Here is a 17523-nt window from a genome sequence, read left to right on the forward strand (position 1 = left end):
AAGGAGTACATTCAAGTACAAAAACTTATAACTGGCACATTTGAGACTTTGACATTTTCTGAAGACAAACATTGGTCATTGCTGTAAATGTTGAGCGCACACACACACACACACACACATTCTTGTACTTGCCACATACTGAGGACCGGGTAAAAAGTGTTGACAAAGTGAGGACCAGCATTTCCCACTTTATAAATCAACACAATTACAAATATCTACTTCATGAATGACATCTATAAAGAACTACTGGGTGCAGTAGTAATAAAATGTCTGCAGGTGGAGCCCCAGAGCAAAAAAGTGTGTGAAACACCAGGGCAGGAAAACGGGCTTTGTACCAAATTGAAGACCCACTCCTCAGTATACCGCAAGTACACACACACACACACACACACACACACAGAAAACCAGGATTTCATCACACTCACATTTGCTGTGCAGGCATCAGATAAAAACACACCGCTCTCTGAGGACAACCCAGTGGACTCTGCAGACAGAGACAGAATAGAGTGAGTATCTGTTATTCACACATCTGTTTTTAAAGAGTTAAACTGTCTTATGATTTAGTTTATTAGTAAGTGCGAGCTACATATTTTTGTTTGCATAATTTCTTCTTACTTTTGGTGGTGGCACAATTAAACATCTAATATGTTTACTTACATAAAGGTACTACATTTCCTCAAAAGTGGAAACAATACTACATTTGCAGGTGCTGCTGCTGTGCATGTTATCTAAAAACATTAACGTTCTCATGCCTTGACCAAAGCAATATAACTGACAATAGAAACCTATAGTTTCTATTGTCGGTGGTTCTTGTACTTAAACCTGAGTTAGAATAGAATAGAGTTTTCCATCCTTGCTGCCATTTTTACTATCATTAGGACCACATCCTTTAAAATGACCAGTTACGTTGATGATCAACCCTTAGAACACAGAGCATTTTGGCTGCTATGTTTAAATGTACAGTTTATACATATAGGCTATAAGAATGTGCAATATAGAGTGTCTTATATCCATTTTTCAGCACAACCTAGACAATCGGAAAATGTTTTCTTTCATTTTCACAAACTATATAAACACACCTGAGTAAAAAAAATGCTCATTATGTTTAAAATGGGATTGAATTTGTGATTTTTTTTAAATACGTCACAGTTCAAAGTTCACTTGGCTTATTTTTTTGGACAAAAAAAGGCTCTATTTTGTGACTTCTGCACAATTATTTCTACTTTATATCACGACTAAAAATGTGATACAAAATGAATCATAACATTCCAAAAGACGAAAAATACATAAAATGTAGACTAAAGGACTGAAGTATGCACAATTGATCAAAAAAATCAAACTAATCAAATGCAAGTACCTCTAAAAACGTCATTATCAGTGCCGCCAGCGTGTGAAGGTGTCGCCACTCTTCAAATTCTATTCAGCGCATTCATTTGTACAGAGGAGAAGTCTCAGCAGGGGAATCTCCAGGGTAACATGAGTTTAAACAAGATTAATAACGTGTGCATCCTCCTCCACCCTCTGCTTCTGTGAGGCACAATCAAAAGATCCTTTTTTTTCACTGAGTGACGGCAACAGATGGGCAGAGATGGGGCAATTTGTCTAAACGTTCACATGCAGGGATGTTGACTCTGATGTTATCCAGCCATGATAATTATTCTACAATCAGACAACTGTTGGAAAATTGCAGTGTTTCTTATTTACATGTATTTACCAAGGCTGGACGTATTTTTCCTGCCATGTCAATCTCTGGTGTTGATTCCAGTGATAGTTTATTATAAAACAAAAACAAAAGATCCCAAATATAAGTAACCTACTCGCTGGTGTTGAGACTTAATTTTGTTTAGAGAGTGAAATGAATATTATATTATATTATAATCATTTCTTAGACTTAGTGTTAAACTAGAACATTCATAGTTAAAGCTGCTTGGTGATCGCCTCAGTTTGGTCTTCATGAACAGAAATAATATAACATTTGTTTGCTGTGTCTTTCATCTGAAATTCAAGCTAAAACTATGAGACCTGACTGAGGGAGCATTTGTATGTATACAGCAGCAGCGCATGGGTGGGCGGGGACAATAAGGGTTCAGAATACAACCTTTTGTTGGTGCATCTTTGTGACTTCAGTCATACTCCACAACATCACTGTTTCCTTCTGTCTTGACATAAAAATAATCACTTCCTGTGTTCAGCCATTTGCACACCTTGCGCTGTGTGACCTGGCTGACATGAAAGTTGCATTTCCTCACATCTGTGCACTGACTGTATGTAAACTGGTGCTTGATCAGTTGTTGATTTTTATCACACGTAGATTTGCACCTGGATCAGCAAATAACAAATTAGCAGATACACATTTAAACACTGTTTTACACCTGAGAAAAAGTGGGTCAGTGGGTTATTACACTTTATAATAACTGAATAAAAATACATTTTCATGCATGTTTTTCCCACACAGCTTTATCAGGTTAGCATGGATGTCGCAGAGGAGGACGACTATTACTACCATGAAAACATCAGCTTCAACTTCAGCTATGACGACTATCCCGCGCTGTGCGAGAAAGCCGCCGTCCGCTCATTCGCTGCCATCTTCCTACCCATCATGTACACGGTATGTCTGTTAGTGGGAGTGGCGGGAAACGTCTTGGTGGTGATGGTGTACGCCTACCACAAACGCCTGAAGACCATGATGGACGCCTTCCTGACCCACCTGGCTGTGGCCGACCTGCTCCTGCTCTTCACGCTGCCATTCTGGGCTGCTGATGCTGCGAGGGGCTGGGAGCTGGGGGAGCCGGTCTGCAAGATGGTGTCGGCCTGCTACACGGTCAACTTCACCTGCTGCATGTTGCTGCTGGCCTGCATCAGCCTGGACCGACACTTGGCCTTTGCCAGGACACAAGACAGAGACCGAGTGAGTTGGTTGCATCGGATGTTTCATAGGAGACAAGGTTGGAAGGTGTGTTTGGTTGTCTGGACAACAGCTTTCATGCTTGGTCTTCCTGATTTGATCCTCTCAGAAGTGAGGTGGGGATCTAACAGGAACATGTGCATGGCTGTGTACCCTTCATCTATGGCTCGAGGAGGTAAAGCTGCTCTAGAGACAGCGGAGGTGCTGCTGGGATTCTTGCTTCCGCTCATCGTTATGGTGATCTGTTACTGGAACGTGGCCCAAGTGCTAAAGAGCCTCCCTGTTGAAAGCAGAGACAGGAAGTGGAAATCTCTGTGTGTTCTTCTCATAGTAGTCGGAGTGTTTGTGGTCACACAGTTGCCTTACAACGTCGTGAAGTTCTACCGCATGATGGACTCAGTCTACGCTTTAGTGTCCCACTGTGGGACGAGTAAAGTGCTGGACAAGGCGGCTCAGGTGACAGAGACCCTGGCACTCACTCACTGCTGCCTCAACCCGATCCTCTACGCTTTCGCAGGGACGTCATTCAGACAGCACATGACCAAACTGGCCAAGAAGTTTGGAGAGAGGAGGAGGAAAATGAGGAGGAGAGAGAATCCTGCAGCGGAAGAAGGGATGGAGATGTCGTTCAACTCTCACAGTGCATCTCAAGCAACAGACACATTCTCAATATGAGTTAGTGATATGTTAGACTGAACGTCACTTATTATGTATACTGTAGTAGCATGAGCACTTTTTGTTGTCCTATCTAATCTTGAGTTTTTATAAAAGTTTCAAGAAACAAATATATGTTTTTTTTTCTGGGGGAAATGTGTCATTAATTGGATTATTGGACAAATTAAGTTTACAGGAGGTCATGATTTGAGGGCAATCCACAATATAAGTGCTGAAATAATCCAGTAAAGACAAGAGTTTCACTGGGTACTGAAGCGAAAACACAGAATCAACAAACTCCTCCAAGGCTTAAACACTGCCTTTTACAAACCAGCACATGAAATGTTTACATTTGTATCCACTGTGTACAGAACTTTACCTCCTTATAGCTATTACTATCTTACATAAGCCAGACAGGATTCATCCTGATCTGTTAAAGATGTTGTCGAACAACAGAACTTTTGACATGGGCCTTCACATGTTACATTTAAATTGCTGTAATGTGGATCAGTAATCTGCTAATCTCAATGAATTTGTACAGTTTTGCACATTATTGCACAAGAGATAAGGATATCATCAGTGGGTTTATTCTTACCTAAACTTAATGGTATCATATTTGGGTGATAATCTACCGCATCAAAAAAAAATTCAGAAGTTACTAACAGGAGGACAAATGTACAGATAAATCTCTTTGGAGGAGATGAAACTCAATCTTATACAACAACTCACAAGCTACAGAAGAAATGCTTAGTTGAAACTAAGAGATTTAAAAAAAGGATGAAACAAGATCAACAGGATTGTTATTTGAAATAAGATAAGCTAACCGTCCTGGACCTACTTGATGTTAGACTGCTCAAAGTCAAACTATAAACTGGATATACTACACATGACATAAGAGTACCTTTTAGAAAATGTATTTCATTAACACAGCAGATCAATCCTAAAGGTAGATCACATTTCACTGTCAGATATGCCATATAATATATTGTCACTCGACGTGGATGTTCTGTTGTGAGGATTTATGATGAATTCAGTGCATTATTGTCAGATTTTTCCATGCCTGTACTTGTTGTAACGTCAGAGCAGAAGACACTACAGACATGGGAATATGGTGACACATCATCGACTATTTGGTTCCACTTCTTTTTTCACTACTTCGCCCCCGATTCATCAGCGATGAGGACATGGTTCCCTGAAAATCCTAAACCACGTTTTTGCCAGAATATGCATCCTGTGGAATTTGACTTTACACTCTCATATCAAGAATTTGAAGTTTCCTGGATGCCTCTGAATAAATGAGACATATGGACAAGTCATTTTTTTTCTGGGCTGACTGCCAAGCTAAAAGACTGATTAAGAATGTGAAGTGAACAACAACGACTCTATTGATTCCCTTGTTTTCCATCCACAGTTGACTTTCAGCACTCACTCTAATATTCAATAGACTTGTAAAAAGTCACTGTTGATACATTAACCTAAACAAGCCTGCTTTATTCATCCACTCAGATTAAAATAATAATAATAATATTAATGGTTTCTCTGTTATTATTCTTGCTCAACAATTATGTTCTGTGATGTTATTAATCAGACAGAGAACATTCACTGCATATTTGAAACAGCACAATATTCACTTTTTCCTATTTGTGTTTAGATGTTCATTCCTTCTTCTTCTACCCAGCTGGTACAGATACGTTTTATCAAACCATGATCTGACATGGGCGTCGTCGTCTCATGTGGAAACTATTCGACTGAGGTTTAGCATCTGTCAGTGGAGCAAAACACTTCCCTGCACCAAAAACAGAGGGAGAAAAGGCCTCCATGGGCCAGACATGACGAAAATCTGGATTCATTCTCACAATCTCACAATTTAAAATCAAACTATGATATTTAATTGTCAAATATTTATTGAAAATGTGCAATATGAAAAACCAATATGAAACAAAAACATGGCTTGTGATAAACACAAAAATATATATTTATATATAAATATATAACAAGGCTCTTCATATGTATTATTTCAGATAAGAAATATGGAAAATTCACTGCATAAATTACAATACAGCAGTCAACCACTTTCAGCTTTAACAAACAAGACAAAGATTTGCCTTTTCCTCAATAAAAAAGGAAAAGGATTAATTTAAGGATTATTTTAAGAAGAAAAACTCAAAAGGCCTAAAAATGGCAGTTTCACAGTAGAAAAAAAGAATGATAACAAGGTTACAAAACGTAACCTAAACATTTGTTCATTAACGGACCGTAATTATGAAATATGTTTTACACAATGCGGTTTTCCCATGCAAACATCTGAACTAGACCAACCCTGTATCAAACATTAGGGGGAAAATAAGTAAATACTGAACACAATGAAAACAGTCATAAACAACAAAACTTGTTCACAGTTGTCTTCAAGTCTCAGGTGGAAAACAAACCAAAAGCAGTCGGATAGTGAAGGATAGTGGTGAGCCACTCATTACTGGACCAAACAACCAGTGAACCATTTAAGACCTAATGGAGAGGATAATGACTCCTGGCTTTGTAGACATGGTCAGGTTAATCCATCGGGGCACTTTGCTTTGTTTTTGGCTGAGGGCAAACAGCCAGTGTAGTATAAGTCTTGTAATCAGTGGTGAGGCCGATGTGCATAGGACATCTGTTAACATACACACACTGGAACGTTTAAGGATCAGCTGTGCAGTTAAAACAAAAATGAGAATAAGTGTTTGAAGCGTCTTTACATACGGACAGAAAAGCCAGTGTCAGTGATCAATAGTTGAGGATCTGCACATCAAACAGGTCACAAACTCCCTCATTGTCGTCCAGGTTGAAGCTATAATCGATTCCTGCATGAGGAGAAAAGAGTGACGAGAAGTGTGAAACAGAGATATTGCTATGACACCACCGACAGAGAATGTTGCGTTAGTGATTCCCTGCTATAGTTTTTCACTTTTCTTTCTTTCATTAGTGCCTTCTTCTGCAATTTTAAGCAGGCAAACATTCATTATTCTGCTTTGTCCTTCTTCCTCTTCTCGCTTAATTTTTTATTTTGGGTGAAACCTCACACATCCTATATCGGAACGTGCAGTTCATATCAGAGGTGACATGTCTTTCCTAAGCATTTCAAGTAAGCATGGGCACCAAAAAAATGATCTCATAGGAATAAATAGAGAGGGGTCTAATAAATTATCACTCGGCCAAAGCTCAGCCTAATTCAAAGCCTCAAAGTGTCATAATTTAATGTAGAGACATGGTTCATGGTTTTAAATGTATGTTTTGATAACAAGAACGTTCAATCATAGTTTAAGAATTGTGTGTTGATTTGCCTTTGCTGAATTTATGAGTGTGTATTGTGCCACTTATGAGTGAGAAATCATAATTACACTTGGCCTGATGACCAATTATTATCAGGGCACGAGCACACAGTAGTGTGAGGACCTATTGGAATTTCTACCAAAAAGGATTGCTTTTTTGACGCACGTAAGAAATTGGCATGCAAATCAGAACTGGCAAAAGATTTGATAAAATAAGGAAAATGTAAAGGTGGTGCAAAATTGCTCAGAAGCATCCCAAAAGATGAAAGCCAGTAGGACAAACCCAAATCTAAAGTGTACCAAATTGAACTTGTCTGAGCTCCTGAATAGCTGCAACTTTAAAAATGTGGCAAGTTTTATGAGACACAAAGATGGAGATATCAAAAGGTCTAGCAGATTCATAAGTGCGTGACCTCGGCAACCATTGAAATTCTGGCAAATTTCAACCATTTGACCAGAAAACAGATAGTGGCCTGTTACTTTTACATATATTGACCAATCTGCTCCAAACTTCCCACTTGCAACTACAGAGAAAACGTGAGCACATTGAACTCAAGGGCAGTGACTGAGAGGGCCTGTGCAATGCTGCTTGCAGCTTAAATTATTATTATTTTTAATTATTATCAGTTTGTATGCCCTAATCCCTACATTTTTCAGGTGTTTTCATCAATTCTTGCTTGCTTCAGGACATTGCCATTATTTTGACATTCATTGTATATATTGAAAATAAATCTATGCCCGTCAGTACAGACAATGGCAGTTTATTGTCTGAAATATCTGCAAAACTAAAGACACTCGCATCATTCGCAGCTGTATTTTGTGTTTAGTTCTGCTAAAAAACCTTAGCATACTAAAGAGAGTAAGTAAGATACTGAAAATAACAACACATTTAGCATTAAAGGTCACAGAGTGGTCCTGTTGCACATGTTAGTTATGGAGGTCTACTTGCATACATTAACTTTTTTTTATGGTCAAAAACCTCCTAGTTGCTGTAAACGAGCCGATAGAAATCTGACTTTTCTGACGATGTTTTCCAGCCGCGAGGTTTGAGACTCAACTCTCACCCAGAAGACAGAGTCTTGCGATTGGCCAGTATATTCAGCACATCCGCTCTCAGAAGCACATCACCCCCCTCTGGAACGGTGGATGCACTGCTCCTCATTATCAAAACATTGATTTAACAATGTTTAAAAAAAGCTTCTTCACGACTCCCCGCCGCAGTCCCTTTTATGACTTTGACCCGGAGTCAGACCCAGAGTCAGAAGACACTGTCGCTCGTGAAACACCTCCACAACGGACGTTATTCTTCTTCTGCCCGGACTAGTGCCCAGAGCAGGACGATCTGCTGTTCAGGAGAACCAGTGTTTATGTAACCAGACCGGGTTTTTTCAGAGCTCTCGCTGAGCCCGAGATTACAATAAAACACAGCGTTCTCAGCAGTGGCTGAACTGTTTGTTTAGAACCTTCAGGGCTTCTTAAACAAGGTAATGATGCAGATACACACTAAAAAACGGCGTTCATTGGAACCTCCCGTCTAGGTCCGCTTTAAGACTTGATGTTCTGCTCTCAACACCAAAGTCTTCGTTTTAGTTCACATTTTACTGCAGGGATGTACATGTCCTTAACTATAGGACCTTATGACATTAATTCCACATGTGACACTGTCCACTTATACCGAGTCTCACAAAGATTATTCTTTGAAGTTTTTTCATTACAGTGCAACAGTGAAAATTACAAAGGCATAGTTTCTCATTTATGAAGTTTGTTATTCAAGGTCTTGAAACTCTTACCATCAGCAGACATAAGCTCATCTATCAGATCGACAGCTCCTACAAGAGAAATAAAAACAGGTTTCAGTTACGACTCATGTAAAAGATCATTATTAAAAGCAAAGAACCAAAACTCTATACAGAGCTGAAGTGACCCTTCATCGTCCCCGAGCTTCACTGCTGGATTGGATTACAGGAAGAAACACTGTTTACATCTCCTTACCCTCTCTGTCGTCGTTCATGTGGTCCCCAGCAGTGTGGAGCTTCAGCAGGCTGCTCACATCCAGCACTGACTGGAACTCTGAGTCCACAAGGTCCATGTGCTGCTCAAGTGATACCACTGGATGACTCTCTGCAGGGAAAACAGGCAAACGCAATACGAATGCAGGCTATAAGGTGAAGAATCTTCTCAACCATCGACAAGTTTAAACATAACAGAGTTCATTTACTTGTCCACCAGATGAGAATGAGACACAATCCCAGAAAATGAAAACTTGAGAACTCTTCTATCAATTTAGTGGCAAGGGTCGGAGGAAATAATCAACACCCATCTTTATATTGTTTAGCTCAACATAAAGATTCCTGGAAGTTACTGTATACAGACACATAATCCTCTGTAAGTTCATACTCCAAACCTCCTACAAAGAGGAAAAACCTACATACTCAGTTCTGATTAAAGAGTTGGGGAACTGCATTTCATATGCATTGTACATCTCTTTGACAGCATCTACTATGAAACAGCGCTGCAATTCTGCCTCTTATTTCATATTCGTAAATAACATTGTGGGATCCACAAATCTCTCTCCTCAGTTTTCAATAAAAACCTCCCTCATTTAATTATGAGATATACAAATATAGCTTCTATATTGTTAAGCAAATAAAAACAAAAATTTTAGCCCATTTAATACATCCGTCAGTTACTTAACTGAACTATGCATCTTCACTTATGAGATTCAAAATACAGTAATGAATGTACAAACTTTTGTTTGTGCTCATTATGATCATACCATTATGGTCAAAAGCAGGTACCTTTTCAATAGAAAAGTTTCTTGTTCCTTCATGTCAGAGTGCTTTAACATCTGATCTCGAGTCAGATTGCTTTTTGAAGTTTAGAAATTCATGAGTCATTTCCTAATTCCAGTGTACCGTCATTGTCTGTCTGCAGGCTCTGATTTCCTGACAGTGCATCTCAGCATTGAGTTACGGTCAATGGTCATGGGACAGTTACTTAATACAACACAGAGTCTTGAAAGACAGGAACTGCTTGTAATTGCTCCCAGTTTCAATGAACAAAAACAGCACCGTGCAACAATTCCTACAGGGTTATCATGTTTGCCATTTGGGGAAAATGCCCAACACAGATCGTTTGTGTCTGTAGTCTTGAGGGACTTGTGGTGGCATTGCAGGTGTTTTTAATAATCGACCCTTCCTCACCCATGTTCTGCCAATCCCTTTAGGGAGCGCCACAGTGAATCATCTGCCTCCATTTTCACTTAATTTGATCTAATTCACAACATCCATGAACCTTCTCTGTGGTCTTCCTCTGTTCCTCCTGCCCAGCAGCTCCATCGTCAACATCCTTTGTCCAATATAGTCGCCATCACTCCTCTGCATGTTACCTCTCACCTCTTACTTTATTTACCAACTGTTCAACCTGAGCTGCACCGCAAATTATACATCCTAAATCAATCCTAATGATAATCTCAGTACTTTCAGATCTGCCATCTCCAGCTCCGCCTCCAGTCTTTTGGAGAGCACTGCCATTTGTAAACCATACATCATAGCAGGTCTCACCACAATCTTAGACCTTCCCTTGCTCTTTTGTGCACAATCCATTGCTTTGGACAGGTATTTAATGATCTACTCTTCTTATAAGAGCAACAGTTTCTTCTCCATGTCAGACATTATCATTAAAAACAATATAAGATGCTAACATTTGTTAAAGGTCTAAGAATAGATTTATTTTGAGGACAAACAGTAAGCTTGTTGTTGAAAGCAGATGCCTGTTGACAGAGAGTTTAGGCTTGTGTCATCATCAGCCTGACCATGCAGAACACCCAAGTTCCATCAGATGTTGTTTCTAGATGCATCAAACAGGTCATGATTTTAAATGAAGAGCCTGAGGGTCTGCTGTAAAATGTCAATGATTACAGTGTACCAATCAGAATAATAACATTGTACACTGAATAGTGCAAAACTCCGTGAGATTCACATACCTACTTATGGTTTTACACTATTTCAATGTTCCAGAAAAGGAAGGGATGAAAATCACAAGCTAGTAAATGTGAAAGAAAAAAACATTTGTTTGCCAAAAACTGCTGCAGAATACCATGACTGTCCTTTGAAATTAAACTAAATACTAGGAATCAGCTGTTGAGTAATTCAACAGCATAACCGTACAGTCTCTCAGATCTTCAGTTCACTACTATGAACTTTTCAAACTTATTCAAAAACAGTTACATGCTTACAACAAAAACTCATTATACAGATAATTGTACTGCTGGCAGAAGTTTAGGACAGGTGTACCTATTATTGTGGTGAGTGAGTGTGTGCATGTCAGCTCAATAGGCTTTTTTCCATAACAGATAACCATTATACCAGAGTGATTTCTACACCTACTCTCATTTAACACTCAGTCAGTGTGACTGTGGACATCCAACACCACGTATGACTCAGAACTAAAGTGATACTGACTCATTAAACTGCTAGAGGATGTTATTTCAGCAGCAAAAAAAAATTGCTACAGGGAGGGTGAGAGCAGACTGAGACCTTTGCTCGTTTTTAATCATGTTTGACACATTGTACTGAAAACTGTTGTATAGTTATTTATATGTTATAGGTTTTTGAAACTGTGGTTGGTAAATAAAACTTTGTGAAAGACAACCTTTTATCATATATCTATTCAGCACAGCCTACATGGTCTCTAAAAATGTATCAATATTGCCCAAGAATTTCATAGAGGAAGTGAAAAAATCCTCAGAAGCCTAAAAAAATAATAAATCCTTACCCATCTGCTCGTCAGGAGGGGTGGATGAAGGCGTCAACATTTCATCATGTTGTGGCAGCACCACCTGGTGGTTGGAGCACAGGGAGTCCTGGCTGCATTTGGAGGAGCTGGTGGTGTTAGAGGTAGAGTTCAGTGACACTGAGAAGGGGAACCTCTGCAGGCTGGCGGGGGTGTTGGGTGGAGTAGGCACGAGACAGATGTCATCAGTGGGTGGCACAGGGAAGACCATGGGTACCGTGGAGTCTGAATCTCGGTTGATGAGCAGGACCTGGATGGGAGCCGAGTGGCTGCGTAGGTTCACCTGGTACTTCTTCTGACCACTCTGACCCTGTGCAGCAGAAATTATTTTATTTTTAAGATACTGATGAATAAAGTCGCTGTGATGTATTTTTTCTATAGTGTGTCACAGAACTACTTGAAGAAATCAACAAATAGAGATTTATCACATGATACTGCAGCTTCCCTCAGCTATGAAGAACATTTCAGTGTCTTTTTAATACATTGCCTATGTTCAGCTCAGTTGATAGGATTCCTTCTCTCTGCCATTACAACATTACGTGCTTTACAACAAAGTTTCATACACCACCAAGCACAAAAGTATAGTGAGTGAATAGAGAAGATCGCTCAGCTCGCAATTATATTTCCCACTGTAGCAACATTCATTAGGAAGCAGGAAACAAACCGTAAATTTTTTTTTTAAATAAATAATAATACAAAAAATGCTATTCCCTTGTATCTGCTGGATGTAGATGGAAACCTATTCCATAACTCCATGGAAGCTCCCATTTTCTGAGTTGTGAAGTCATTTTTTTCTTACTTTGTTTTTTCGCATGTATTTAAGCCTGCGAGTAGAAAAAAACATATTAAAATATTTTAAATGTAAATATTTTTCTAGTTCTAAATAATTTTGAGGATTTTAACCCATTAAATGCAAGGCTTGATTACTTGATGTCACTGATGTTATCCTTTTGATTTATCTTTTTATTAATGGTGGCCCAGAAGATTGCACATCCACTGTGATCATCCTAGAGCCTGCAGGAGAAAGTCCCTCTTTGGTATCGGTACACAGCAGCCAAAATCAGAAGTCCAATGTATTCTCTCATCTACATCACTCCTACACGTCTTCCATTTCAGGTTTTTCATGATAACAATGATGTTGATCTCTGAAGTGAAAAATAAAAGAAGATTCCAAGTGCAAATCTGATGACGATGAACCGTTTCAGGCCCAGAATCAAACCCCTGGCAGCAGGAACAAGTCCCTGCATTAGTAGGAAAACAGACTTGCCCACTTTTTGAAGTCCACTCAAATGTGGAGTCCACAAAATGTCTTTTCCACAGAGGAGCTCCTCTTCATCTCACTACAAACAGCTGTGACATGTCCCCAGCCAGGAGCATAAACTCACTAAGGTTTGTTTTTGTTTTCTCCAAAGTGACCTCTTTGACGGGCACTTTGGTTTTATTTAATCAATGAGTGCAAGTATGGCTGTGTATGTCAGTATACTTTATCAGACATTACAACTTCTACAATAAGGTCAAACTTAGGTCAATCCGTCACAAAACAATGACACAAAAGTGCATGCACACTTGAATGAATGATGAATAACAAAAGCAGAGAAACTGATGAAATAACAAGTACTGTACGCATAGATAAGTCTATAATGGGGCAAAAGGCTGATTTTATAACAGTAAAAATTATCATTTTCACTACGTTTCTCAAAAGTGAAACCCTAACATCACATAATGCATCATTAGACTTTATAATGGCTCCGAGATAAAAAAAAAAAAAATGGACTACACAGCCAAAAGTATGGCCATTTAATAGAGGGAAAAATGAACAACAATGTCCATAATGAAGTCTGAGGGTTAAGTAAAATACATATGAAGTGTCCTGCCCAATTCTCATCAGGTATGTCACTAAATTTCCCACCCCACAAGTAACTTCCCTGTGTCCAAATCAATAAAAATGTGACCCACCATTTCTGGTATTGGCACCTCAAGTTGTGTCCCAGCAGGAGCCAAAACAGCAAGAAGAGTTTCTCCACTGAAGGCCCCGCAGATATCTTCATGTGTCACAAATCTGTAAGTGGAGAAGTGTTAAGGAAGCACTATAGGAGGGAATAAACTGGAAAAATGTGTTGTGCAGTTTAGGATTAGCCTGGGTATGATTAAGACATCTATGAGAGCAATTACTTAAGTAATACTCCTTTAAAGCATTTCCTCTGCTTGGTAACCAAACAATGCTGAAAAGGATTAAAAGGAGATTTAAATTCCCCCTGAACTGAAATGACATACATCTGAAAGCTGCAGTATATTTTAAAGGGTAACTAAAACCTCTCTCCTGAAACTCTCTCCATAAAATATCTGATTTTGAAAAATGCCAAGGAGTTGGCTTAACTTCTCAGTGAGTGGGAGAGGCAGGGGGAGAAGAGGGAGACCAGGGAGCTTAGTAAGAAGAACCACTCAAACATTTACACCATGCTGATTGCTGGAGAGAGAAAGGCGATGAGGCGACAGCTCAAGTATTAAAAGGGGGAGGAGCCTGGAACAAGAACTTACAATATACTTTACAATAACTCTGAAGATTTGTATCAACAAATATTGCACTGGTTTACACCTGAAAAAGTAGTTTAGGTACACTTTATATGATGATTTGTAAAACAGTGAGTTGTTTTTAAGGTAAAAAAAACTTTTTACCTTGTAGTAAATGTAAAAAGTGTTTTACCTTAAAATGTTTGGTTTTTTTAAACAAAAAAATGTGTAAACTCTTTCTACATTAAATTATAGAAAAATAAAAGTGAAGAAATGACTTAAGGTTTTTTTTTTTTTAAACCACCCAGATCAAATTAAGTGAGAGATGTCCCCACCAGTCTTTTAACCAAACCTACGGCCTTGCCTGATAATGATTTAAAACAAAAACTTAACAAACTTAAAATAACTAAAAGGATATGTGCAGGTGTTGGGATCACGGTTCAGATGTTTTATGTTCTCCTCCAGCCAGGCCTTCTGGTTGTCCAGCTCTTTCTCTTGGGCCTCCAGCTCAGAGATATGAGTCTTCAGATCCTTTACCTGCTCCAGTGTCTCTTGAGGTTGGCTGCCTGTGTTCTCACCCCTGAACATAAAAGAGGAGACATCAGCAGCAGTACATTTCTGTATTCGGTGAGGCTGGTAAAACTGTCAAATGTCGAAATGCATTAGCTGTTGAGACTAGTTTCCGTGCACAGCGGCATGGCAGCGCTAAAATGTTCACATCCATATTCTGGAGATGAAAAATAAATTGAATGTACCATATGAAAATAGCAAAGAAACATTGTCAAACCTCCACTGGATAATGTTCTTGTTTTTCTTCTCAATCAGGCCCACACCTTCCAGTACATTAGTGATGTCATATATCCTCCTCTTCTGCTTTACTGCCAAGCTGTCTGCAGCCTGTTCATTGACACAGAAAATGACATTTATACTGCTAACACAGCATGGAGTGAAAAAGACAGAGACTGCAGTGACACATGAACCCTTTCACAAATTAAGCTGCAAAAGCAGCAAAACAAAGCACTTGGCCGAAGAGGACATTCATACAAAAGCAGAGGGTGAAGGAGGGGGAAATGGACTGAGAAGCATGCTGTGTAAACATTACACAGCTTTGGCGCGCAACAAGGGAGGGAAAACTTCAAATCAAAGTGAATGAAAAGACAACACTTCATGGAGGTTTGGTAAAGATAAATCCACCTGTCAAAGCAGCCACATATTTGAGCCAAAAGACAACAGAGGAATACATTTTAGAGAAAACAGGAAGGATGTAATCATAGGGCTGCACCTGCTTATCTTCATAATTGAATAATCAATCATCAGTAGTAATGCATCAATGCAAATATAGCATTTGTTTCATCTGTTTATCTTTAATCAGCCGATTAGTTTCTCCATAGATAGATTAGCTGATTGGTAATTATGTCTCCCAAAATGCCTACATATTTGGTTTAAATGATTTCTTTATTAGATTGAGCAAAGAAACAAGAAAATATTCATATTTCAGAAGCTGAAAAAACATCTGAATGTATTTATCAATTTAATCAAACCAAAGGCCAAACCAATTGACTTTTTAATCAAAATACTTTAATTTAGTAATGAATTAAATGCAGCCACTCTAAATGACAGCCCTCAGACCTTCATCTGATAAAACAGTTTAACTCATTGGCTGCCAATGACGTCTATAAGTCAATTCAAATACAACCGTTTACTGCCCATGTCTACTCTTTCTTTTGGTAGTTTTGAGGTATGATCACACTGTTTTGTGGGTCTTGGAAAATTGTAAATTATTCAATTCAATGTAATCATTACCACACTTACTGCTTCACTTTGAATAATACAGTGCAAATTAATTCTAGGCAACTTTTGGGATTTTGCCACCCTCCAAAGTAAAAAAACAATTAACACAATTTATAATGTTGGCTTCTAAACCGGCTTCTACAAGGTGGTGGGCCCAAAAATCAAATGCACACCTTATTGAGGCTTGGGCCGGCCCTGGTAGTGAGGACAGTGAAAGGTAAAATGCATTTCCTAGCCCTTTACCTGAAACTTAACCCACTAAATGCCAAACCCCAACATAAATCCTAAAGAACACCAGTCTTAACCATCAAAAAGTCCCATGAAAATGCGAGGACAACAACAGTGTTTAAAGCTAATGTCTCCTCACAGGCTAATAAAGACAAACACAAACTCACGGCCTGATTAACGGCGGCTCGCTAGTTCACCTGGTAAAACAAATCAGCGCACCGGCCTCTCTGCTCCAGCGTCTAAACCCTTTGTTCGAGCAAAACAGCAATTAAACATTAAACACACACACACACACACACCAACACTGAGTGTACTATCGCAATGTTCACTGACCACTTTCAAATCAAGGACGCCATCTTTAGCTTCTTGTAGCAGGCTGACAAACTTCATTGTTAGGAGACCCAAACTTTTCTCGTGTCGACTCGGTGTAGAGCGCACAGTCTCCGTCGTCTCAAACTCCATCTTCTATCTAAATAATACAAGTCCAACTCCTTTAACTCGGTGTTTAACGGCCGAAATAACGAGCACTTCCTTCCATTCAGACGCCCTAGTTGTTACCTTCAAGGGGCGACAGCAGCAGGTACCTGTGGGGGGTGTTCTTACAAAAACGTTACGTTAGGGTCCAGTTGCCACGGCAACCCTTGTGCTGCTCCGTCAGCCAGCACTCATGGCCATGGGGGCACATTTGACACCGCCCCTCCTTGTGTTCAACAGCGCAGACCCCATGAACGAACCAATCAATCACACCTCAACCTGAATCGGGATGGAAGCCCAGTCCAGTAATGTATACACGTGAATGATTATAAGACGATAATGAATAAATAAAATATAACAATTTAAAATATAGTAGAAACATTTCTACGAATAAAACGTGTAACTGTGTACAAGAAAAAAAAAAATACAAATACATACAATTTCAATAAAACAAAATACTTCAGTGAAGTAAATTAATACAGAAAACACTTAGGAAGTGCACCTGCTAAGGCCTCTCTGTTTCCCACATCACTGCTAAAATTGCACAATTTCTGACATAATTTGTAAATGTTGTAAACGGTTGTACATTTGTAAATGTTGGTGCCAAGTCAAAGATTTTACTCTTTCCAATGGTTTAAATTAGATTTTTGAGAAGTGATTAGAGAAAACATATTTACAGGGCAGCAAGCATATTACATTATTGTAGTAAATGCCACAAAATGGGCTAAATTGACTGGTTATATGCATTTGATTTGATTTGACTACTCTTTGACTGCTAAACTAATTTGTTGGAGTTTTATTCCAAATACCTACAAAACACACCTAAACTGGGGTAATGTTTTCCAAAAAACGTCATGT

General features: G+C 39.0%; 2 protein-coding genes across 2 annotated transcripts; one reads left to right on the forward strand and one right to left on the reverse strand.

The window, feature by feature from the left end:
- The first annotated feature begins 444 nt into the window (after window positions 1-444).
- Window positions 445-3994, forward strand: ackr4a (atypical chemokine receptor 4a). Its single transcript, XM_083907859.1, has 2 exons — window positions 445-506; window positions 2456-3994. Exon 2 carries the CDS (start codon window positions 2471-2473, stop codon window positions 3578-3580), a length of 1110 nt encoding a protein of 369 aa, XP_083763985.1. The 5' UTR covers window positions 445-506; window positions 2456-2470; the 3' UTR covers window positions 3581-3994.
- A 2328-nt stretch (window positions 3995-6322) lies between these two features.
- On the reverse strand, window positions 6323-16653 carry e2f5 (E2F transcription factor 5; the record flags this gene model as incomplete). The annotated part of the gene is made up of 8 exons (XM_083907510.1): window positions 6323-6399; window positions 8658-8696; window positions 8860-8988; window positions 11644-11971; window positions 13618-13720; window positions 14570-14752; window positions 14960-15069; window positions 16525-16653. The coding sequence occupies 8 exons, from the start codon at window positions 16651-16653 to the stop codon at window positions 6323-6325; spliced, it is 1098 nt and encodes a 365-aa protein (XP_083763636.1).
- Window positions 16654-17523: the final 870 nt, after the last annotated feature.

The sequence above is a fragment of the Microchirus variegatus genome (assembly GCF_963457635.1).
Source record: "Microchirus variegatus genome assembly, chromosome: 21".
In the NCBI taxonomy this organism is placed as follows: Eukaryota; Metazoa; Chordata; class Actinopteri; order Pleuronectiformes; family Soleidae; genus Microchirus; species Microchirus variegatus.